Here is a 26455-nt window from a genome sequence, read left to right as displayed (position 1 = left end):
TTAAGTTTGTTTTGTTAGTACCACAGCTGAGACGGAGGGAAAAAAGGAAGAGAAAAACACAGAGGAACATCAAAGGTCTACTCCAAACCCAAGAAAAACCCATGTTCTCCGAAGAACCCCCAGAGACTGACAAGAACAGATCACTGTGACTATTATATGGGATATTTAGGTGAACGGAGGGGGAATAAAGCACATACACACACAAACAGGAAGGAAGAAATGGCTTAGCTTTTTTTTGAAGCGCTCAGCTTTTGTCCTGTACTGAAACAGTTCCAGCACACCAACCACAGCCGACCACAGAGACGATCTGCGTTTATGAGAGAAGGCCGTAATTCCTTTACTGTGTATTTGTTGTGTGTTGTGAATGGCTCAGCGTGAGGCAGCAGGTGCACCAGCACCATTCATTATGACTGACTGAACCTCAATTTAGGTCCCCACCGTGACATGAGTCCCCATGAGTCTGTGTGTATTCAGGTTTAAATCCCCACCAGAATAGAAAAACAGGTACACACTAGTACACACTCTTTGTTCTCACTGTTTCTGTGATTGAAACTGTACACAGCAAGCAACCCCCCACTCAAAGAAACACACACATAATAAGTCTTTCAACTGGACTCAGCTTTCCCATACAATGCAACTGTAGTATGCAAATCCCAATCTAGGCTCACAAAATCACCTTATTAAACCTCATAACACTGCAGAGATGATAATACGTGTGTATACAGTATCTAGGATAAGTTTCAAATAGCATACTAATATTAGTGTACTAAAATTAGTTCAGTATGCAACATTCATATGCTGTACAGTGAAGCTTTATTGGCTCCCTGCGGTTTTCTGTCAAAATAAGAGGTTTTTATTTTAATTTAAAGTTTGTAAATGAAGAAACTAAAACAGCCATAAATACTGGTATTGTCATTTAAAATGTTTGTAATGTAAAAAAAAAATATATATATTTTTTTTTCAAATCTGTTTTTTATTTTATAGTAAAATATTATAATACATTTTAATTTAGTAACAGTTCAGATGGAAAGCGAAAGTAAACGAAAGTGAAACCTAAAGCGTTCTCAGTCTGATGTTTGCCCCAATTCAAAAGATTAGAATATTGGAGAACAACACAATATATATATATATATGTATAATGTGTGTGTGTGTGTGGGTAACAGATGAGCTAGAGTCAATACTAGCCACAGTTTAAAAAAAAAAAAAAAGATTACCGTTCCTCCATAAGCCAGTGTCAGGTGCTATTCAGCACTTTGTTACACATGACTGAAACATGGAGTCTCTTACATCTGGAAGGGAGAACGTTTGTGTGCATTATTTATTTTTAAAACTGTTTCAAAAAAGTCTGACATATCATACACGTGTGCAGATCAGGGGAAGCCTGGGAAATTCACAGATTCCCGAATCTTGGCAAAACTTTCTGGTATTGATTCATGGCAGGAAGTCAGTCTTTTGAAGTTACTCCCCTGGTGAGCTAAACACAACTGCAATTGAATCCTGATCAATTCAGACAACCTATGAATTTTGTGTAGTAAGACAGTGGGTGAGAGAAAACGAATCATGAGTCTCTCTCTGTGTGTGTGAGTGTGTGTGTCTGTGTGTGTGGTAAAACAAGGAAGGCTTTACTTGGCTTGAGGTTGTATTCTGAGCAGATGTAATAAAATCGGTGCAGGCCAGGATAGATGGCGATTTTAACTAACCCTAACTCCATCCAATCAGCTCACGCAAGCATCTTTTACCGCTTACACAGAAAATGATACGATTAGTGAGACAGAGAGTGAAACAAGAAAGAAAGGGATTTAAGAAGGACTTTGTATAAAGGAGCTGGGAGAAAGATATATTTAAATCGAATATGTCTGATTTCTATTCATATTTTCATACGTTTGCTTACTTTCAGTCTCCATTCCCCACAGTTTCTCTTCTGGACGGTGTGAAGAGGAAGGGCATTGAGCATTCAGAAACAAGCACTGACCTTGGCCCACCCATCCCATCTGAGACAGAAGGAGTGAATTTCATAGCAGGCACCTGTACGTGCACACACACACACACACACACACACACACACACACTTCTCTCCAGTGACTGGATCTTGCTGATTCACACGTCAGGTTAGAGTGGGGAACATAACCTCCCAAGGTTACCACACTCTCTGCAATTACAGATTTACAAACACACATGGAACAGAACTAAAGCTGGACAATATATGATATACGACATATTCACAATAATTTTGGTGACAATATAATATTAAGTAACATTAGTAATATTGTAATGATTATAATAACCTTTTACTTTGGCCATTGAGATTCTTTGCGATTCATTAGACTAGTTTTAGACTAGAGTATGAGTATATATGTATTTTATTTATTTAGGTTATATGAATTAATTCAAAATTCTGATTCAGTGATTTGTTTTGTAACATCACTTGAAAATCTGTTTTGTAACATTTTTATATATTAGAATGTTATATATTAATGTCTTACACGAAGTAACATATATTTAGATAAACTATGAGGAATATTGCTATGTATTGCTATTCATATAATTTATAATAATAATAATTAATAATAATTTATGCATTTAGCAGACGCTTTTATCCAAAGCAACTTACAGTGCATTCAGGCTATACATTTATTTATATATTTATTTCATATATCTATGTTAAATATTTAAATGTGTTACGTATTTAAATAATATTGTGTTAAATATTTAAATTTAGGTGTTTAAATATTCTGTGTAAATTTAGTGAATAATGCAGCTGTTTGGTTGAAATAATGGTTCCTGTGACTGAAACAAATGAAAACAAAAATTAAACAAAGCAAAACAAAGCAAAGCAAAACAAAGCAAAACAAAACAAAGCAAAACAAAACAAAGCAAAACAAAGCAAAGCAAAACAAAGCAAAATGCAAAAAAAAAAAACAAAGCAAAGCAAAGTTTCTTTGTAATTACTTGTTAAATTTAACAACAGTTTCTACATGAAAATTGTATGAAAGTAAATCCTACACCAAATATTTTCTTTCAGTGCATCACATAGATTAAAAAAATCCAAATTATTATTTTTTTAATTCGATTATATTGCCCATTCCTAATCAGAAATGGTACATAGTCTTATACAGAAGATATTTTAATACACAAACGCACACATCGACAGACAACTTTGTCATTTTCTTTGCACACTGATTCATTTTTCAGATCACATTATCAGAACAACAGTACATGTTTGTGTGTGTGTTTGTACAGTTTCTCAGAGGAGTCTCAGGCCAAGATGCCAGATGATGGATGAGGTTACATGACTCTCTCTCTCTAGATCACGTACACATATAACCGCACACAGCCTTGACGCGGCGGTACCTGTTTTGGTCCCCATCAGATCGACATGTGAGCTGCTCTGGTAGGCAGGACTCAAGAGCGATTATGAGGATCCATCATCATCATTTTTATTGCTCTGCCCCCTGCAGCAGCACGTATCGCATGCAGCGGGAGGCCGAGAGAGTGGCAGCCACATGTTTGAGATCAGAAAAATGAGGCAATGAAAACGTTTCCTCATACAGGCGTGTGTCAAAGGGAACAGTACCAATTCTGAGAGTGAATCGGGGCTGACCCTTCAGATTGATGGAGTGATAGTGTGTGTGTGTGTGTGTGTGTGTGTGAGGGTCACAGGAGTGTTAATGTGGATATTTTGAAATGTGGCACCCTTGAAATGAGGTATTTGCCGCGGGCTGAGGTTTTAAGTACACAGGGGGATCAGGTCAGACCCGAAACCCTGCTGTCATTGAGGACAGGAACCTATAAAGGGCAAACCACAGCGCTTCTCATTTAACTGTGTCCTTCCTTCTACAACACACGTGTACACATGGGACTCCTCATGATGAGGTCTTTCTACCAATCAATTCACAGGAAGGTAACGATTTTCTGCTCAATCCATGAACGACTTCCTAGAGCACCTGTGATAAGCAGAAACAAGTTTAAAAAGGAAAAAGAGAAGGAAAAATAATAGGGGCTTTGGAAACCCCATGAATCTTGACACTAATGCGTTCATGTGATAATATCGACTGATAAATCAAAATGTCTGTCTGCTGGACATGAGGGGTTAAATGCTGTTCTCTATGCCGCATGAATATCCTTCTGAATCAATAGTGAGTAGTGATTAAATATAGAACAAAATGCAAGAGAATAAGAGAAGGTGAGTGGCAATGGCACTGGAGGGAGGGTAGGGAAAAAGGCATTTGAGTTAACCCTGTAAAGCCTGACATGTCAAATAATAGTCAAACAGTAATATTTATTTATGGCTCATATAATATGATAAAGTAAAAATGTAGAGGTCATACTTCAGGAGGAAAAAAATCACCTCAGTTTTATTTGAAGCCACACAATTAGCAAAAATAAGCAGTTTGGTAGAGATGAAAAGATTAAATTCTGATAGTTTGTAAACCAATACGATTTTTATTGTGGGGGAAAACATATAATGCGATGCAATATAAAGACGATTGAGAGACAAACAAATAAACACTCCTCTAAAGACTGGTGGATCATATTTGATAGCCTTTATCACTTTTTTTCTAAAAAAAATGTTTAGATAATCATTTATGTTATCCTAAGTTATTCTTATGTTTACTTTATATAAAAATCAGTAAAACCTAAAGGTGGACATTTGTACAATTACACTAAAAGGCCTTTTATTTACTAAAAAAGTATGAAATATCAATCAGACGACAGACAAAGATTGCAGAATGTGGAAATCAAAGTTTTGTTATCAGACCCATGAATGGCTCAGCCCAAAAAAAAAAATATTGTACCACTTTGTTGCACAAGTTAACATGAATCACATTCATAATCCATTTTACATAGGTAATGTGCCATACTTCAGAATGAAACACAATAATTAAAGACAAAAAGATTTAGGGTCTTGATTTTATCCATCATGAATTAATCCATAGCAGAATGGGACCTACAGTAAAACGCTGCTAAATATTTCTTTGAGTAATAGTTAATTCCTCGCAAAGCCTACATAAGACAGTTACTTTAGAGGTGGAGCAGGTTATCACATTTTGATGAAAGAGTTGGGCACAAAGGAAAATGCATTGTTTACCTTAAATGCAGCTAATTTTGATTCACAGTGACTTTAATAGGGCAGGTTCAATTCAATTCAAGTTTATTTGTATAGCGCTTTTCACGATACAAATCGTTGCAAAGCAACTTTACAGAAAATTAAGTTTCTACAATATTTAGTAGTAGCTTATCAGGTTAACCATGTTAGTTCTTCACAACAATGAGGATGCTGTTGTTGGTATTAATTTGATGCCTCAGAGTGCAGGCAGAAGTCTAGAACGGTAACCAGCTGATCAATATTCCCATCCCCTTCATGCCTCAGTGTGTCTGTTACTGATGCTGCAGCAAAAAAGGTGCCATGCTGTCGATCCATCTTCAAGTCGATTGTTAGATCTTGCTAACAAGCACGTCAATCACTCATTACAGCCGAGATTCCAAAGCCAGGTCTGGACATACCCAAGGAGCATGTAATGTCTTATATTGTTAAAGCCAGACATACATCTAACTCTACAAGGCGCTTCAACTTCAATTCAAGTCTTTTCTAATGAAAGAGCCAAACGCTGTGATACAGAGCAGAACCTTGGCATGGAGTCGGATGTTTCTGTGAAACTCTAGAGGGAGTAACTTCCCTGAATGCCCTCCAGGGCCATAAATACATCCGTGCTGGACTGATGACCTTCCTCTTACCGTGATAGGATTGATGTGCTCAGCCGTTGCAAACCAGAGCACTTCCAAAGACCCGTCCTTGCGCCCTACAATCGACCTTTACAAGCCAGACCGCCTTTCCGTCCCCCTCTCTGTCACTGAATACAGGGCAGTGATTTCTGGGTATTGATCCAGGTCGCGTGATCCAAAGATCAATAGGTGGTATATATCACCCCACAGGGTGTTCTGAGATGCTAAAGGCAACCAAGGATGAGTTATTTGCCTAGCATGACTCTAAGGAAACAGACAAAGGCTAATTACATAGATCTTTCTTCAATTAAAGGTAATGTTTGCTTATTGACCTCAAATCAGGTGCACACTTGTGGGCTAGAATCACATTTACTTGGGTCAATGACAAATAAGAATGTCCATGGTAAAGAAATTCAAATTGATGAATGAATTTAAAACAAGACTCACTAGCAAGTGTTCTGTGTTCTTACACTGTAAAAAAATGTCAAAAAGGTCATTAATTTAACTCATCAAAATAGTTTAACCCATTTCAACTTTCAGTTTCAACATTTAATCTACACAAGATTTAATTCATCAAAATAATTTAGTACATTTCAACTTGTTTCAAAATGAATTAGATGGACTTTACAGTATAGAAATGCTCTTATGTTGGTTTCATGCAGTTTTTTTAAATACCCTTTTAAGAAAAGCATAGATTTTCTAAAAATGTCATGTGGTGCAACTATCAAGTAAACTGTATTAACATTTTCCTAACATCTTGAATACATGTAATTGTTTACATCTTATTATTTTCGAAAATGTTTTTAAAATATATATTTTGTTCAGTGCAAGTGTCATGAATTATTAATTCATAAATATATTTTTTATATTGTTTTTATAGAAACATGTTTTAATGACTTAGATTTTTTTTTTTTTTTACAGAGTAAAAATATACGTATGTTAGTGTTAAGTAGCTTAAACAAAACAAAACATTGAAAAAAAAAAAAGTTATGTGGTGCAACCATCAAGTAAAATAAATGTATACATCTCATTTTCAAAAGTATTTTTAAATATATATATTTTCAAGGTAAATATCATGAAATATTTATTTATAAATATGATTTTTGTAGAGTTGCACCACATGACATTTTACAATCGGAACCAAAGTTGCCTGGTCACAAAAGGTCAAATGATCTGCTGTTTTAAGAGACTTATTGACCTTGACACACATTCATGAGAATGTAGAAGTCTATGATATAAATTCCTGTTTTATTTTTATTTTTCTGTATATTTCTGCATACTGGTTGCACCATATGACTTTGATTTTGAATAAACTTTTGTGGAAACAAAACTTCTCATTAAAATAATAATGAAAGATCACGCCAAAATAATCTGAATAAAAAATATAAGAATGCAGAAATCATTTAAAACAATAATAGATACAGATTTTAAAATGGGCATCGATTCATTTACATACTTGAACAGATTGCCTGCAGAAGAAGACACAAACAACACAACAGTTGCAATCTTGCAACATGCAAGACAGACAACAATTCTTTCTGTTCTTGACAGTTTCTCCCATCGTGTCCTGTCCAGGCCCCACCTGTGTGGTGATAATGAGCCCTGCTCTGCATCGCTCAGCACGAGACACTGCCTTTCATACACTGTGCCTAAAGATACGCCACACCAGCAATTCATTACTGCCAGCAAAAGAGAGGGAATCTGTCGGATAAGCTGCACATTATAAGACAGACAGCTATACTCCGTAATTCCTTCAAAGTAGCTGTAAGCCTGTCGTTATCAGGCGGCGCGTTCGTTTTAATTGTGTCTGCTTTAAACACATTAGCCTGGCGCCCTAATGCGAACCCCATCATGGCATAACATTACAGTGAACCGCACTGCTAGCAGCTAATTGATGTCACTCTAATTAAACTGCACAAAAGAAGGCACTTTATTTCCACAATTCTCAACTTGCGGTGCGGTGTAAACAATCAGTATCAAACTCTGAATAATATCAGCCCAGAAGGGACAGAAAACACACTGCAATACTTCTGTCCTGGAGTGTGTTTGTCACTAAAGTGGTGTAGAGGTCAAAACGTGGTGAGTAACAAAAGATGAAATCCCAAAAATTGCTTCCCCTGCCCACCGAAGTGCAGACGGTAGTGTTTACATGAGCACACGTTTTCTCTCTGAAGAGTGGCGGCTCGCTCTGTGCTATGAATAAGTTATGGAGGTAGGGCGAGGGAAGGTAAACACTCTCCTCGAGGATCGGAGGGCTCAGTGACCACTTTCGAGACGCTTTGGCTATATTTGCCTGGGTCAAACGCTCCTAAATTGTCAAGCACACACAGACCTAAGGACAGAAATCTTGAGATGTTGTGCTAAACTGTCTGAGGCGGACAAACACAGACTGTGGTGCTCAGCACCTGGGAAATGTCATCCACTTACTAGTAATTACTCTATACCCAAAAAAGCAGCACTTGCTGTGACAACTACAAGAAGCTGGATCAGGACCTGCTTATAAGAAATAGCACCAGCAAGAAAAGAAATAGGTACCAGCACCACACTTGGCACAATACGTCTTTTGATTGCCTACTTTTTTGCTTGTAGACCCAAACTCTGCAGTACAATAGAAACCACATTAGCAATCAAGCAAGGTTGTCACCAGTAGTTACCCTGCTGAAAAGACATAGCTGGTCCTAGTTCCTTAGCTAGCTTACAGGATAATTTTGGCGATTTTCAAACAGCTTAAAATTTGTATTGGTCAGTAGTATATGTAAATGAACAATGTGTACTCTTTCTTTATGTAACTTGGACCCAGATCAACCTCCTTCTTCGTCAAAAAAAGTCTGTCCGGAGCTGTCAAAAGTCCACCAGATGAGGCAAAATTACATGTTTTTGCAGTGTGCTTTTGAAAGCTTTGGGGCTTTTGTTGAAACAACAAATTAAATTACTACACACAGACAGAGAGATGGCACCAAAATCTGCAGTGATAAAAATTATACTGTGTTGAAGAAAATACTATGGAAAAACATTTTTTTTGTTTTGTTTTGTTTGTTTAAATCAATTCTATATTCAAGTTTGAATGTATAAGTATATATTACATGGAATTTTTTATGTTTACAAGGATTCTTTGAGTAAGTATCAAAGTTATAAAATTAAGTAAAACCTACTCCACTTTCTGATATTGGTGTACCTATCATGCAATGGGGCATGAATAATTAATAAAGCTGAATTTTCACCATTTTCTAGTTGTATTTACACTGTTTTGTGGTTGCTTTTGTTGTTAGTTTTAATAACTTGCTGTTTTGTGTCATCTGGAGTTCATTTCTACTCAAAATGACCCATTCATACTAAAAAACTATCCACTGATTGTTACTGTCATTGTGTGTTCTGTACCAAGCACTGAGGTCTCTGTCTTTGGCTGAGTACCTCATGTCAGTGGCAAATTACACCTTAGCAACTGTTTAGTCAATCAGCGAAAAAAATTAATAAATAAAAAATACATGCAAAGCAGCACTAACCACACTTAATAAACCTAGAAAGGCATGCACCACCATAGTAAGAATGTTACGCATTTAAAATACATTTATTTCATTCTAACTATAGTTCAAATCTATAAACATATTTACTGACAAATTGCTCATGACTTACTGATATACAAATTATAATTGATCTTTATTTGGAGTACTACTAATGCAATATGCACATGTCTTAATATTAAACCTAAAATGTTACTATTGATGAGGACTATATGATCTTTGAATAATATTTGTCTTTAAATGCAAAATATTTAAAGTGAACCTAAAGTATACTTGCAATAGTTCCACTTTAGCATAATCAAATATACTTCATCTGTAGTTGGACTTCAGCACTACTTCCGCACAATTAAAGTGCATTAAGAGTAATTATTTTTATTAAGTACATAATATGTAATTGTATTTGTAGTATACTTAGCATGAAATAAATGTATTTCAAATACATTTTAGTATATTTATTTTTTTCACTATAGGGCAGTCATGTTTCCTGCTGAAATTATTGATATGCCAACTACGATTTTTAATATGAAGAATGCGACTGTAGTTTGGCCACGGAAAAGTCATGCGACAGAGTTTTGGTAGTTGTCAGTGTGTTCTCTATTGAAATGCATTGCTATGTGGTTGCTAGGGAGTTTTTGGAAGGTACAGTAAAAGTCGAAGCACCTGATATGGCTTGACTCTCTCTATGTTTTTGTATATACTAGCAGGTCTGAGATTTGAAGTTGGTGAAGTTGCACACATATGGAAACTTACGTACAAGCCAGAGGAGTCCAATCCTGCTCCTAGAGGGCCACTGTCCTGGAGAGTTGAGCTTCAACCTTTGAACCATGTCTTCAAGATTACTAGGATCTTTTGGGCAGATATGTTGGGACAAGGTGGAGCTAAACATCCAGAGCTCAGTGCAAAAAACATAGAAATATCACAAGAAAAGGAAATCACTATCCACTGGATGGACTGGAATCTCTAGCAAGATTCAACTGAAGTACTATGAAGACATGTGAGGGAACTGTGTTGCACCAAGCAGAGCTCCGCTTCTGCATTCAGTTGGAATTTAGTAGGCGCTCTGGGCCGCTCTTTGCTGAGACAGCACACTCCCTTTCCTCCCTCTCTCCCAGCCCTCTGCACCACGACGCCAGGGATTTAATTGCCTCATTAGCACAGAGGCTGGTGAGGAGCTGAATCCACCACATTGCTCAATGTCAAAAGAGCATCCAAGGGGAAAGGTTAACCAACTAAGAGATCACATGCCCTTTCACATCACACTGTGTCGGTTTTGTATAATCAAAGAAGAATCAAAGACCAGAGCAACTATGAGTTAACAGATGTATGAACTCCCGAGTGGAGCTGAAAATAATAAAATTGGCACTGGTGCTCCATATGTTGCAATATATCAAAAGTCAGAGTCAATAAGACTGTTTACTGAAGCTGTGAAGCATTGTTTAAGGTCTGCTGCAATCCTCGCTCAGATTTTAATTATTCTGAAAGCCTCGTTTTGCAAACGTAGCTATTTTCTCCCACCAAGTCTCTCTGGACCAAGGGCAACAAATCATGCCAATTTGAATACTTCACATCCTTTGTCTGTATGAAAATACACAGGAAACCAAATGATACGATTAAATGGGATTTCATTTCACTGTACCTGCAACTAGTTCTAAAATGTAATTTCAAGTCAGTAGCGACAATTTCTTTAAAAAAATATGTTTAGAAACACCTGGAAACTGTATATAAAGATGAAATCAACTGCAAACGTTTTGGAAGTAAACTTTCAATATAAAAATACAATACAAAGAAATATAACAAAACACTGCACAGTGAATGTATTTTGTATGTCACTCTCAAAAGTGAATGCACAAAGTGAATGCACGCATAAAACCTGTTAGGGAATGTTTTCAACCAAAATCCACAGTCATGAAAGAGTTTTTTTTTTTTTTTTTTTTCTTCCCTGAATTTAAGATCAAATTTGGAACCAACTGTAATCAAACATACAGCATTTCACAGATTTATGGTGGTCATTAATATATATGTATGTGTGTGTGTGTGTGTGTGTGTGTGTGAGATATAAGTCCTGACAAGTCCTTTTTTCAAGAGTTCTAGATCTGGGATCTAAAAAAAATCTAGAAAAAAAATCTAGAAAATCTAAGATCTAGAAAAAAAAATGCAGTTAATTATGTGTAGTCTCGGCGAGTACATCTTAAGACAGTGTAAGGAAATGTTTGCAGAGAGTGATGGATGGCTATACAGGAGCAGTTGTGTGGAAAGCCCTTACATGGAGATGATCGCATGTGCCCTTATTTAGAATAATCCAGATCTATCAACATTAAAGGAGGCTATACAACAAATTCATGCGTGTATGCATCTGTTCCGAGAGAACATTTTCTGCTCACATAAGAACTCTAATGTGCAATTAATAGTGAATGAAGCACTGTGTGCAAATACATTCATGCATTTTTAATATTTCCGACTTGCCAAACACCACCGCTTACCTTCCATCCATTTCAAGCGTACCTCTCTTTGAGAGTTTTCTAGTTTGATGGTGGACGGAGACAGCTATTCTACATGAAAATCATAAATAATCAGCTGGAAAGAGACACAAGGGAAGCCAAAAATGACTAAACAATTAAGCATGTACAGAGGAATATGGCTGCAGGCTGGGACTCAGGAAGAGAACGGCTTTAATGTTTGCTCCCTGAGGTGCGGTAAGCTTGTTATGCCATACGCAGACCCAGTCTCAAGGTCTCAATGTGGGAGTGTGCATGTTTTTTAAACCAAACAGAGTAGCAACCAAAGGCTTTGGCTTCATTTCTGAATAAATCTGCTGTGTTTTAGACGTTAACAGCGAAGGCTTCCTGATATCGCCTCCGTCAGATGCCTTGTAATGTACGGAGATGCCGCCGGCGATACAGCGCTTCCTGCAGCTGGTATGCAGCGACACGGAAGATATATTAAACCGTAAAGATACACATCTGCATGAGCAGGGTAGCGGAAGGTCTCCATTTCATCAACAAGTCAAGTCTAACGGCTCGTAAAAAAAATGAGGGTGGGTACGCCATCTGTTCGGAAAACCATTTCCGAAGAATAAAGAGGAAAGGTGGGTTCTTTTTACAGCGGGAATACCGTTTTCTCAAGGTGAAAGCACATGGACAAGAGGTTTAATCTTGAGTGCAAACACTGAGTGTGTGCAGCCGCTGGCCATTTAAAAGGTTGAGTCACTTAGTTAAACGGGCACGCTGGAGTCGGTGTAATCAGGCGCATTAGGGAGTTAATTGCAGACAGCCTTGCGATTGATCAGCGATACTCCTTTATGCAATGTTTTTGCTCTAGTATAAAGAACAAAATGTCTGACACTAAGGCCTGATAATTAAGCCATTCATCACCCAAGCCTATTACTTCCTTGTACAAGTACCAATGCTTATGCAGATTATAAAATCCAGAAATAAAATCCATTTAACTTGGTGACCATCCAAAACCATCCATTTCTTTTTTTTTGTGTGTATTGCCATCCACATTTTTATACTTTAGGCACTGAAATTTGGTTCATGGGGAGAAATTCTATATTATAATATACTTTTAAAGCACATATTAATGCCTTATTCTGAATGATCATATTTTAGATCCCTTAATCCTATCTCATACCTAAACTTAACAGCTACCTTATTAACTATTAATAAGCAGCACATTTTACTGAGGCAAAAGTCATAGTTAATAGTATGAATTGGACCTTAAAATAAAGTGTGACCAAAAAAAAATAAAATAAATAAAATAAAAATAAAAATATATAAAATATAATTGAAGAACCACCATTAAAAAAAAAAATAATTTCTTAATGACAAATTTACTGACATGAACATAATTCAGTTATTTGTACCCTTTGCATTAATTTAATTATCATCTAAGCTCAAATATAAGTGAAACTCTGGCGATTTTATGATGTAACAATAATGTCTGTCTCACTTATTTATGTACTCCTTAATTTTAAATTCATAAAAGGTCCATTAAGGGAACAGCGAATATATAACAGTCATTAGGTGCACATCGTCTTGGAAGTACAAACATCAACTCAAACTCAATTTAGTACAGTATCATAAAATCCTCAACTCTGGCCTGCATCTCATCAATCAGTTCAATAAACGATCAATGCAGTCATATTCTGCTTGTGCAGATCTCTTCCCCTAATTAATGACCTTTCAGAAGTAAAACAATGCGTTCTCCAAGAACAAATGTATCATTCTATGAAACGGATGCTTTTTCCATTCCGGAATGGTGATTTTTGAAGTACACATCTAAAAAGAATGCTTATAAGTGCTAAAATATTTGCAAATATTTGAACTTGGCTCTATGACATCATTTGTACTGTCATTTAAAATGACAGATCAGCATTATTTTGAGGTAAATATAAGTGGATTTATGCATATAGTCATACTGGCTATAAGGACATGTAAAACTATATAATTAAAAAAAAATAATTACAAAATATATATGTGATAAACAAAATCTAATTTAAATACATCCTCATCACATGAGATAACAGAATACATTTTTCATTTTTTGGACATGGAGTGACTCAAATGCTTCTTTTCAACAGTGAAAACCTTTGGAAAGCAGATAGAAACAAGATGGTCTAGGACAAATAAGAGTGAGGTGGGGAAGATTTTGGCTTGACATTGGAGCGAGCCAGTTCAAAACAGCAAACAGAGTGGCCTGCTAGCAGAGCTAATAGCCTGTTTCAAATTGAAAGGAACAGCGGGTGTCTAAATAGAGCAACGTGGAACATTCCCCCTCACATTCTGTCTCCAGCCCTTCCAAATATATATGTGATAAACAAAATCTAATTTAAATACATCCTCATCACATGAGATAACAGAATACATTTTTCATTTTTTGGACATGGAGTGACTCAAATGCTTCTTTTCAACAGTGAAAACCTTTGGAAAGCAGATAGAAACAAGATGGTCTAGGACAAATAAGAGTGAGGTGGGGAAGATTTTGGCTTGACATTGGAGCGAGCCAGTTCAAAACAGCAAACAGAGTGGCCTGCTAGCAGAGCTAATAGACTGTTTCAAATTGAAAGGAACAGCGGGTGTCTAAATAGAGCAACGTGGAACATTCCCACTCACATTCTGTCTCCAGCCCTTCCCAGAACAAAGGCAAAAACATACGAGCAACAAAAGGAGTCTAAAGGCCACTCTCCACACGAAGAAACATGCGTCTGCAGTGGAGAAGATATTTATCTATCTATAATCAATTCAATTCAATTACAGCTGCCTGTCAAACCGATGGAAACAAAGCTGGAGTCTCATGCTAATGAATTCCTGGTGGGAGACAGAAGATGCTTTCCTGCCTGAGGATGTACCATCCCTTCCTGCTGTAAAAGAATATCTTGCTTTCAGGCATTCTGTGCATTGGCAATGAAAACATTAAACAATCAAAACATAAGCAGCCTCTTCAGACTGTCTTATTCTGATTTCCCCGTAAGCAGACGGTTCTCGGAGAGCAATTATCAGTGGATTTGGAAGGATATACAAAAACTTGTGGCAATGCTACAGAAAGAGGGAGAAATTCTCATTTGGAAGATGTTGCATGATTGCAACAGACAAACCACTGCAGGTGCATGCAATCTTATCAGAAAGTAAATACAAAAGCACAGTGGAAAGCAGCAGAGCAAACAAAGAGAAATGCCAAACCGGGCAAGTAAATTAGTACAGAACATCAGCACAAAAACACATTATGCCTACAGTATGAATGCAAAACTATGGAAGCCCGTTTCTGCCACTGAATAAAAAATAAAAAGGTTATTGTGACTTTTTATCTCACAATTCTGACTTTTTTTCTCATAATTGCGTGATATAAACTCACAATTGCGAGTTTAAAAAAAGTCATAATTGTGAGATATAAACTCGCAATTCTGAGAAATAAAGTCAAAATTGCGTGATATAAACTCACAATTTTGACTTTTTATCTCACAATTCTGACTTTTTTTCTCATAATTGCGTGATACAAACTCGCAATTGTGAGTTAAAAAGTCATAATTGTGAGATATAAACTTTTTGAAAATTGCGTGATATAAACTCGCAATTGTGAGAAATAAGGTCAGAACTGTGAGATATAAACTCACAATTTTGACTTTTTTCTCAGAATTGCGAGTTTATATCTCGCAATTCGGACTTTTTTTCTCAGAATTGCGAGTTTATATCTCGCAATTCGGACTTTTTTTCTCAGAATTGCGAGTTTATATCTCGCAATTCGGACTTTTTTTCTCGCAATTGCGAGTTGATATCTCACAATTCTGAAAAAAAAGTCAGCATTGTGAGATAAAAAGTCGCAATAACCTTTTGTTATTTTTTTATTCATTGGCGGAAACGGGCTTCCATACAAAACAACTGCTGTATGAAATCAGATCAGAGTAAAAAAAAACAAAAAAAAACACAATTCTATAACCTAACCACTTACCTTAGAAATGCCACCATTCTTATTTTAAAGAAATAGTTTACCCATGATAGAAAATTCATTCTGGAATCAAATTAGGTCAATTAGACATGAAAAATAAAAACGAATAAACTCGGTGCAATGCATTTTGACACGCCATGTAGAAAAGTTCAAAAGTGATTTGACAGGCACAGTGAAGGGAACGGTTTAAATATTTTTTGTTCTTTAAATATTGGTTTGCTCTTCTAATTGAGAATCCTTTATAAGATAACTATGTGGTACTATGTGGTATTTGGAGCTTGACATTGACATTCATTTCCATTATAGCTTTATTTGAGCTTGCTGGGAGACAGATAAATGAATGAGTGTGAGTAAAATATGACAGAAGGTTCATCTTTGGGTATTCCATTAAGGAACATTTGCTATCACAACCGTCTCTATCTTCACTTACAAGACAAACCCCTTTCTCTAGCTCCAACAAAACAGCCTTGGTGGATCATCAACAGAGCTGTATCTCTGAGAATAGAGCAGGTTATCTCCTGGGTATTCTTTCCTGAGCAAACACTTACTTTTATATCCATGATCCTCATGTACGCTCTTCAAAATTTGATAAGATAGGCTTTTTTCTCCTAGAGCAGTTTGTTATCTTTTTGCCAATCGATTTATTTATTTATTTATTGTGTCTCTGAATAGACAGATCTCTGCTCCTTGCTGAAAACAGAAATATATACCTGCTTCCCTCCCTAAAAAAAGCCGAGATCAAACGCAGCTTGAGCTCAGAATAGACAGAATGCCAGCCTCAGCCATGCCTGCATGATTTCACTGAGGTACTGCTTCCCTTCTTGAGAGGAAGCAAGCAAAGCCTCGGGCTCAGGCGGAGAGTGTTCAGTCAATATACATCCATGATGAAATCACTCGTAACAACATGATGCAAAAGCCGAGACACTGTTCTCATTTGGTCTTTCTGGATGTTTTAAGACAGCAAATGCGTGCGATCTGTGTTGTACATCACCGCGCGGGTGATGAAAAAGATTCACGTCTTTAACACAAAAGGGGGAATTCGCTAAGGAGTGACCAAATCTGCTGATAGCACAATTGTTTGTGTGCCATAGCTCTTATTCATGCGTTCAATAAACATTCAAAAAAGCTTTCAAAAAGTTTACCAGTTAATAACTTGTTTTAAATACAAAATTGTGAGCTACCTTGCCTGTTTTTGCTTCACTTAAGAGAATAATTCCAAACTAAGCCAAAGCTGATTTAGGGGGTGTTTGCATGACACCATTTTCAAGTAAAAATGTATAACTTTTTTTGTTTTGTTTTGGCTGTTCATTTACCCAACAAATGGCATTTTGGGGGCCTGAAAAATGGGGTTCCAAGTGCACGTTGTTTGTAAATGATACCATTATCATCTTTATGTAAACTATAAAAAAAAAAAAGCAAATTTGTGAAAACTGTGACGTTATGCGCACACGTAATATGTGCTAAGTCTAACAGGAATGCATGAGTTTGTTTACAAAGTGACACTGTCCTGGCATGCAATATATAGTGTTTTTATTACTTTTTGTGGATCACAAAACTTCTCAAAAACCTAAAGGAAAAACGTTTCTATTTTGTAGTTCATCATTGTGTTAACATACCCTTAGTCTCTTAGCAAAACACACAGGACTAGATGAATCAGTTGGTTGAGTGAACGAGTCAATGACTCACGAACAAAGACAGTATGACTGTTCCATTCAACCGTAAGTATACTGCAAAGTGTACACTGTCCTGGCATGCAATATATAGTGTTTTTATTACTTTTTGTGGATCACAAAACTTCTCAAAAACCTAAAGGAAAAACGTTTCTATTTTGTAGTTCATCATTGTGTTAACATACCCTTAGTCTCTTAGCAAAACACACAGTACTAGATGAATCAGTTGGTTGAGTGAACGAGTCAATGACTCACGAACAAAGACAGTATGACTGTTCCATTCAACTGTAAGTATACTGCAAAGTGTACTTCACAGAGTGTTTCGCCAACTAATGTGAGAAATTTCAGTCAATGACTTTACCAGTCACTGTGCATCACCTCGACAGTTAAAGATGTTTGAATAAAAAATGCGGTGAAAAGGAGTTGAGGCTCCAGCGTTATTGAGTTTAATTAGTCTAAGCTGTGGGTTATATGTGGCTGTTCGCGGGTATAAAATACGCAAGACACAACAATTACCATGCAGTTTTCATATCATTAAAGGGATAGTTCACCCAAAAATAAAAACTCCATCATCATTTACTGCAGTTTTTTTTCTTCTGTTGCACAAAAGAAGATGTTCTAAAGAATGTTGGTAACCAAACAGTTGACGGTAGCCATTGACCTCCACGGAATGGAAAAATTTAAAATACTATGGAAGTCAATGACTACCGTCAAATCATACAGGTTTGGAACAATTAGAGGGTGGAATGATGACAGAATTTTCATTTTGGGTGAACTATCTTATTTAACAGGATAAAAGACACAGCTAATATAACCAAATTACGTTTATTTTCATGTCAGACATCGCCTATATCGAACACATTCTTTTTGTCTTTTCTTTCCCAGAAATAACACATAAAAAAGGGACTGTTTAGTAAATTGTCTTCTCGGTATTCATTGTTTGGTTCATTGGCAATTCTTCCGGCTATATTGTTTATCATTGTGCTAATCTCAGCTCCTCATTGAGGACTCTCATCAAACTGTTTACATTCACTACAAACACAGTACTTCCAGGAATCAGGAAAAAGGTAATTGTCCTTGCATCATTGACTTTCATAGTTATTTACTGCATCAAATAATGCACACAATCCTCTATTCTTTCACTTGCAAATAACCACAGAGGTGGCGATTAGCAAAATCCTGTTGGGCCATGCAATTCTGAAAGCCAAAACCTGCATATCATGGCTGAGTGAGGGGCGGAGGGCCCTGATCATGGCCAATGACTTATGTAAGCAAGCTGGGCTTTGCTACGCCAAGATGCAGATGGATTGAATTATTGTCAAACCGGACCATTCATGAACATCTGTCAAAGGTTAGCCGTAAAGGAAAATAGGCAGTTCCTGTTGAGCGGCTCCAAAGTAATCTGGGAGTAATTTAGCCAAGGCAGTCAAAAGAGTCTGAGATTTATAGGCTACAGAACGACTCAAATGTGGCCTGGTGTTTGCTGTGGCTTCCTTTGATTCTTTTTTTTTAAATAATTTTTTCAGTCGATGAGTGCATTATAGTCTTTCATTTTTGCAAACATTTCAGTTTTATTCATATTTAATGATTTTAAGACAAATAGAGCTAACATTTACTTTTAGTCTATAAATATGAGACAGCAGCTGAGGGAAGGGTGGTTTGAAATGTCAGGAATGATGAAACAAAAATTAAATTTTTTTAAAAGAAATGAAGAACTATGAACATAGTACATTACTATAACTAACCTTTCGCTATCTTTGTCATTTACAACAGCTTATTAATTGGTTAAGCTTTAAAGGTGAAGTTTTGAAAACCGTCCCAAACTCGTGCCATTGGTTGAGCCAATATATATACAAATGTAACCTTTAAAAGACTTCTATTACATAGTCGAAGCACCTCCCACAGTCTGAGTCACAGCATATTTACAAAGAGAAACGGCACCACATGTTCCTCAAGACCAAACGAGTATAATAACACATCTGGAGAACTCTTCGAGCTGTTTATCTACACTGTGAGGAGCAGCGGCGTGACAGCACAGGGAGAATATTGAATTTCGGTACAGAGTTGAGACAATTTCACCTCAGATGTGGTGCAGCAGGAGACAAGCACACTGTCTTTCAGGAGAAGCTTGTTATAACAGCTCTGCACCAGCTAACTAGAAGCTCAGAGTCCATAATGTAGAGGACTGTCATATAATCCCATGACAAAGAGCATATCCAAGGGAGGAAAAAAAATGGTTAGACCTGGATTACTGCATCCCCTAAATGTTGATAGGTTTGAATTGGATGATATCCTGACGGAAAACCTCAGGAATGTTCATGTCACTACAGAGCCAAGACACCCAAACCACTGCTTGGAAAATTGCAATGCTATTTATGTTGCCTAACCAAACATCTGAGCTTCAGTAAACAAGGCGAACAAAAATCCAAATCTCCAGATGAAAATTTCAGCCACTTAAACCCACTCAACACATACTCATTTGAAACCTGCGAAAGTTTTCTCATAAATATTTATTGGGGGAAAAAAACCCAATTCTCTTAAAATGTAATATGCACCAATGTTTAGTTTCACCGTGTTTACAAGAATAATGTATTAAAATGCCAAAGCATTCATCGTTATGCAGCGTTTTATCGTGTATGCGAGCCTGTGAGTAAAAGTGTTTGGCGTGTTTATTCATTCTGTGCACATTTCCTGTGATTCATGGATGTGCACATTGAGATGTCATTTTATAACCTCTGGGTCTGCAGCGTCCTGTCATTTTCAGATACGAGAGATCTTCTTACTGCCTGTGGTTATCAGCCAAATATAGCACAGGACGAGAAAATTAGTGACTTTAACCAACACTTTGCCATGTTAGCGTAACTACTGGCAACCTGCAATGGATATTCAAAACAGTAGGGCGATGAATGCATTCAGACATTGCATGATGGAAATCCACATATCTAGTGGTCAGTGTGACTTTGTGGAGCGCGGCTGTGTTGGATGAGCACTAGGTGATCACGTGACATGGAGCAAGTATGGTTCCATTACATTTCTGACAAGTGAATTACAATCTGTTATTACTGCCCAGACTACATTTTCCATTCAAGTCAGTCGGCATTAGAGGGGTTAGACTAGTGATTTATCATCCATGTGGTTTCTGTACAGTTTGGTTGGTTTGTTCTTTTTAGCTCATTTCCTGATAGCAGCAGTTAGCACCGGCTCATTTTTGCTATAAGACTTAAATAAATATTACTTTCCTCCAGGGTGCCAGACTTAAGTAATGTAAGATCTTTGAAAGCATCAAATCAAATGAAATGGAAATTACCCCATTACGCACTATTGATTCAGTCTATCATTGAAGATTCTCAGCAATGAGATGAGCTCTACACGCCAAACATACCAGTTTAAAAGCTTTTTTTCTGTAATGGAGTTATACATTCTTGAAGGAATTTACTTATAATGACACTACAAGGCTATTTAATTTAACTAATTTAATGCATAAACCAATGGGACCTACTACAAGCACAGCGTCAGTTCTCAATCCATTTCTCTCTCGTGAACACAGACCAAGATAATAATTAACCAAACAACACATTAAAATGACCTAATATTCTGTCTGCAAATAAATGAGGTTCAGTCGATGACTAAAGACCAAAAAATTGGAAAACAATAGCAAATAAGCATGACCTTTAAAATGCGGTAATCTGAATGATAAATCGATATCACAATAGTTCTCAAAGTGAAATGTGATAATGTCCCTTTAGATTACATTTAAATAATTATTACTATATCTTGAAGCAAATGCATCTTTGCAAGCATAAGGGTGTTTATTCCTTACATTGCAAAATATGCACGTGTCAGGGAGCATGTAACACACTCTCTGTATTCTCTTGTCATCGTTCTAATGAGATTACGCTAACTAGCAACATCCCATAGGTGTGTGGGTTACAGTTTTAGCAGTATAAGCAAAGCAGTGGTAACACTTTTCATGCAGTGTAGGTATTAAACATATCATATGCAAATAAAGGCTTATTAATTATCATAGCAATAATTTCATATTAAGCATGCAATTAATTGCAAATTAAATCTAATATAAAGTGTGACCAGACATTTTATATTCCCATTAGACAGATACAGGTTAGTTTTCACATCTAATTACAAAGATTTTAAATAACAGTAATACTTAATTTTGCTGTAAGGTATATACAGCATGGGTTACATTTAGACAAGGGTTAAATTAAAATAGATTTTAACCCAAAAGTTGAAGTATTACATTGATTTTGATGCATGGGAGAATTGTAAGTAATTGTATTAAATTTGTGTCATAAAAATGTCAAATTTTTAAAGTGAAGGCTGCCACATGGTTTTATATTTTGTAATTCCCTTTATTAATTAAAATTATATTAGATGGCCAAAACAATGGTTTGTTATTTTAGCCTATATGCATTTTTTTTAATGAATTTCATGTATCATTTTGTGATTTATAATTCTTCCACAGTACTAAATTTAGCTGAAAACTCTCAAAATAGCTTTCAGTAAGGTTTCAAGTGTGACAACTTACCTCCAGAGAGTGTAACAACATGTCCTGCTATTGGGGAGTGTTTTAAATCAACTGCATTCTTTTTTTAGCTATTAGCCCATTTGTTCTACAGCTTTTCATAATCATGACTTTAACATTTGTGACACAGAAACTGACTTTCAAAACCAAACCAGTTCCAATATTCGCAGGAGTCATATGACACTTTGCTGAAACTCGTAACGCAGGAATTGGGAATTGGAGTGTTTGGAAATGTTAGGCAAGCTGATTCCTCTGTCAGGGATGTAACAGCAGCGTTGACCTTCTCAATACGCCACGGAGAATGCGCGAGGAATTTTAATACACAGTATCATGCATGTAGGAAGCACAATAGGCAGGTACTGGACTCAACACACACCAATTTCATCCTGCATCATGCATACGCGCAGAGGACACGAAAGATGGGACAAAGTTTGGCGCAGTGATTATAATAAACGACGGGTCACGCGCACCAAACTCCCGTTACAAACACGCGTGCAGCCCGAGAATCGGACAATGAACCGCGAGCGAGACGGTGGAGGACTCGGAATGTGACCCATGGTCGCATGCATGCTCTCACACATCCTCCCCGGGTCTGACCCCGGCACACGCACACACGCGAGACCCCGTGCCCACCGGATACCAGCGGCTCGCGCCACCGGCTCATCTCTGGACGTTTAACAGGAGGATCTATTTTTGCCATCCGATGTCACAACAAATTAAGGGATGTGGATTGGGCGAGGTGCCCTGTCTTTGTTCCGTTCTGCAAAGAACGTTCAATTTTCTGCCGTTGCACAAATGAAATCGGCAAATTACACCCTCTGTTACCCCAATAGTATTTGAATGATGCATAATCATCATCAAAGTCGTAATATATGCTTTAATATACGCATAAATGCACATTGTACTATCTCTCCCAGTGTCCTGGGGTCTCAGACGCAAACACAGTGATGGAACACTCTTAAAATAAAGGTTCCTCATATGCTAATCTTTTTAAAGAAGCGTTGTGGTTACACCGGGTTTTTGAGTTGAGCAAAATCAGTCTTTAGAGATTAAAACAGACATTAATAGGTTCATCACATTGTTTTCTGGGTTTATTAAAACACCAGAACATGATGGTTTTCCAAAGAACTATAGTGAATAAAAAGTTATCCACTGAGCTTAAAAAAGGCGATATTAGAATATAAAACCATTTTTATTCTGACTGGAACCTTTATTCTCAAGAGTTGTCTGTCTGAAGGGTGTAACTCCTCAGAGCCCCAAAACCAAAACCATCTGGATTTGATTTACTCAACTGGGTGGGGGTCTTGTTATGAACTGTACTTCTTACCAAGCTTGGGTTAAATTTGTTAAATTCATGCCTTCGTATTGAATACTTCATCCACTCCTCATGCTAAAACTTATTTGACATGGATGAAGGTGAACAATATTCTACTAATACTGTAATACGGACGAGCAACTTAGACGTCCAAAATCATGCCACACTGTGAAGGAATAAATACTCGGTTTACTTACAAAGGAATAAGGAACGGTATGTTGCAGACATCACGAATCCTGGAAGTCCTTTATAATAATGAAAATTGAAACAATGCGCCCCGTTTCCTTCACTGTTCTTCACGCGGAATCACAAAAGCTGTAGTATATAGCAGAAGTATTTGAGAAGAAAAATGGATCAGCAGTCTATTCGGAGACGAGCACAAGGACAGCATAGCTGGACATTCTGAAAGACGAATCCATCATCAAGGACTGGAACACCATCTCCGCGTTTCCATCGGCTTCACCGTCAAATCATCAAAGTTCCCGTTCTCTCTGACGGAGGACGCGCGTCTCAGGTTGCCGTTGCGCGGTGTCCTCTCTCTCTCTCTCTCTCTCTCTCTCTCTCTCTTTCTCTCGCTCTCTCTTTCTCGCTCTCTCTCTCTGATGCAGAAGAATGCACAGCGCGTGTGTGGATGCTGAAGGATGGAGACCTCTAGAGTCTGAAGCACTCTCGCACTGTCTGGATGGAGAGGAGCCCACCACATGTGCTCTGATGGAAGCGGATGCATACTGAAGAACAGTATGTTAACAAGAGTGTTACTGCACGCACGACAGTTCTTTATGAAAGTACTGATATCATACAGTTATGTTGAAATGGATATTGCAAAATGCAAGGAGATATTTTATTTAGCATAAAATATGTTATAAATGTGCTTAATAATAACAATGATGGCTATGAATGAATGAATGAATGAATGAATCATATCACTACTCACATTTCTTTATGCCATATTGTACAGTTTTATGTAATTATATATATATATATATATATATATATATAATTGATAAAATAACAGATACCATGTGAAACGTTTCAAATAAAATAAGTAAACAATAGTTTCTGAAAGTCTACAAAACAACAAACAACATTAAAATAATATTTTTGCAGGTAAAGTAGAATGTATTAAATAAAATCGTGCGCAGACCGATCGGCGAGAGTAGCCGCTTGCAGTCGGGGGGCGGAATTGAAAGCGGAGACGTTAAAGGGATACTCCACCCCAAAATGAAAATTTTGTCATTAATCACCTACCCCCATGTCGTTCCAAACCCGTAAAAGCTTAGTTCGTCTTCGGGACACAATTTAAGATATTTTGGATGAAAACCGGGAGGCTTGTGACTGTCCCATTGACTGCCAAGTAAATAACACTGTCAAGACCCAGAAAAGTATGAAAGACATCGTCAAAATAGTCCATCTGCCATCAGTGGTTCAATCTGAATTTTATGAAGCGACGAGAATACTTTTTGTACGCAAAGAAAATAAAAATAACGACTTTATTCAACAATTCGTCTCCTCCGCGTCAGCGTAGTGCAGCGCCATTTTGGAGAATATCCACTGAACGCAAATGGCGTATGCTTTTCTGTGTCAGCCGCACCACACGGATACGTTTTCTACGTTTATTTACGCTTTGATTTGAACGAAAACAGCGTATCCGTGTGGTGCGGATCCTGAAGTCGCTCTGAAAAAGCTGCACCAGCTGAGTCAGCTGGCTGCTCTCGAAATGCTATCGTGGTACTTTGATGCCACACGTGACAGTGACGAGGCGTCTACGCCGGTTCAAGACGTACACAATTTCTACCCGGCATGCACTGCTTCAAGTCAGCCGCCGATCGTTCTGCACAGCGCCACATGAAGTCGAACGCACCTAATCAGAACATAACACACAGACAAGGGTAGCACATGACATGATCACATGAGGGGCAAGGGACACATGACAAACCAGGAAACTAAACTAAGAGCATGAATAAAGCAAAATACATGAACACCAACAAACCCCAAAACAAACCGACAGTTATACTATTTTTAAAAGGTCAAATGTTGTCAATTATCCATGATTATTTGATACGCCGAATGATTGCATTGGATTCTATATGTTCCTCATTAAAATATGTAACATCATCATATGGAAAATCTCCATGATCAACACAATTAGCACAGACATTTCACAATCAGGAGGAGGCTGAAGATAGAAAAGCAATTAAATAAGTCATTATGTAATCAAGTACTTATTTAGCGCATGCATTTATGTAAAGCAACATACAGTTCACTTTTACACACCATCGCCTGCGATCAACCAAACACTTTTCAGGAAAATCAACCTACAAATGGCTTACTTTTAGTCTGTGCATTTTAAGCTACAATAGAGAGTATTTTAACAACAAAAATGTTACACATTTCATCCTTAGTGCGACACCTGTTATAGCAAAAACATTTATCAATGAGAAATTTGATGCAACTCTCTCTACAGTTGTATTTTTGTAATATGTCATATTTTCATATTATTTGGTAATAATGTGTGATGTAATAATGAGCTACAGTTCATGAAGCACATGATTAAAACTGACTTTAAATAGAATCCAGCTTTGATCTGTATTCAACTAGCTTCCCACACTGCCACGTTCCCTTTAAGGCAGTTTGGGCTGGTGATTTATTTATTCTGTTTCTATGAGGATTGAGACGGAGGGTTTGAGGAAGAACAGGCTGAGAAAGGCAAACAAGCCGAATGGAGAGAAGGCAGCAGCGGTGTGCATGTCTCAAGGCACACAGAGGAGCTCTGGTCTCTCAAAACAACTTACCAGCACTGCAAAAGTCCTGAACTTCCTCATCTGACCTACACGTAAAAGCACATACATATGCACCCACATACACATATGAATACACACATGGTTGTTTTCGACCTTCCCTCACAGATCTGCTGAGGATTGTCTTTCATCTGGCCATTATCAGCAGAATAACTGCTAGGAATATCATCACATATCACAAGTATCTATTTCAGCATCTACATCTGTGTCCTGATTTAACATAAATTGAACACCGGAGGCTATTTTTTAAGCTCTTGTCTCAGGGGACGTTATTTTGAAAATGATTTATTGTGGTCTTTTTAGGAAATTGTTTTCCATCTTCTTAATCATATCGCTTCTTAGGAACAATCCAGTCTGTGATGCATTCTGTGAAGTTCCCTTTTATTTATTTATTTATTTTATTTTTATATTTTTTTAAGGTTTAAGGAATAAGAAGCCCATTTTTG

At 37.1% G+C, this 26455-nt stretch overlaps 1 protein-coding gene across 1 annotated transcript in view; it reads right to left on the bottom strand.

The window, feature by feature from the left end:
* LOC107692491 (CXADR-like membrane protein) overlaps positions 1–23697 on the bottom strand; it is a 97951-nt gene extending 74254 nt beyond the window's left edge. The window contains exon 1 of the mRNA XM_016491573.1: positions 23409–23697. Within this exon, the coding sequence (XP_016347059.1) occupies positions 23409–23439 (31 nt within the window). The 5' untranslated portion in view covers positions 23440–23697. The remainder of the gene's footprint in view (positions 1–23408) is intronic.
* Between the last annotated feature and the right edge of the window lie 2758 nt (positions 23698–26455).

This window comes from Sinocyclocheilus anshuiensis, unplaced genomic scaffold, assembly GCF_001515605.1.
Source record: "Sinocyclocheilus anshuiensis isolate Anshui unplaced genomic scaffold, SAMN03320099.WGS_v1.1 scaffold1082, whole genome shotgun sequence".
Classification (NCBI taxonomy): Eukaryota; Metazoa; Chordata; class Actinopteri; order Cypriniformes; family Cyprinidae; genus Sinocyclocheilus; species Sinocyclocheilus anshuiensis.
The sequence above is the reverse complement of the archived record's forward strand: the minus strand, read 5'-3'. Positions and strand labels throughout refer to the sequence as shown.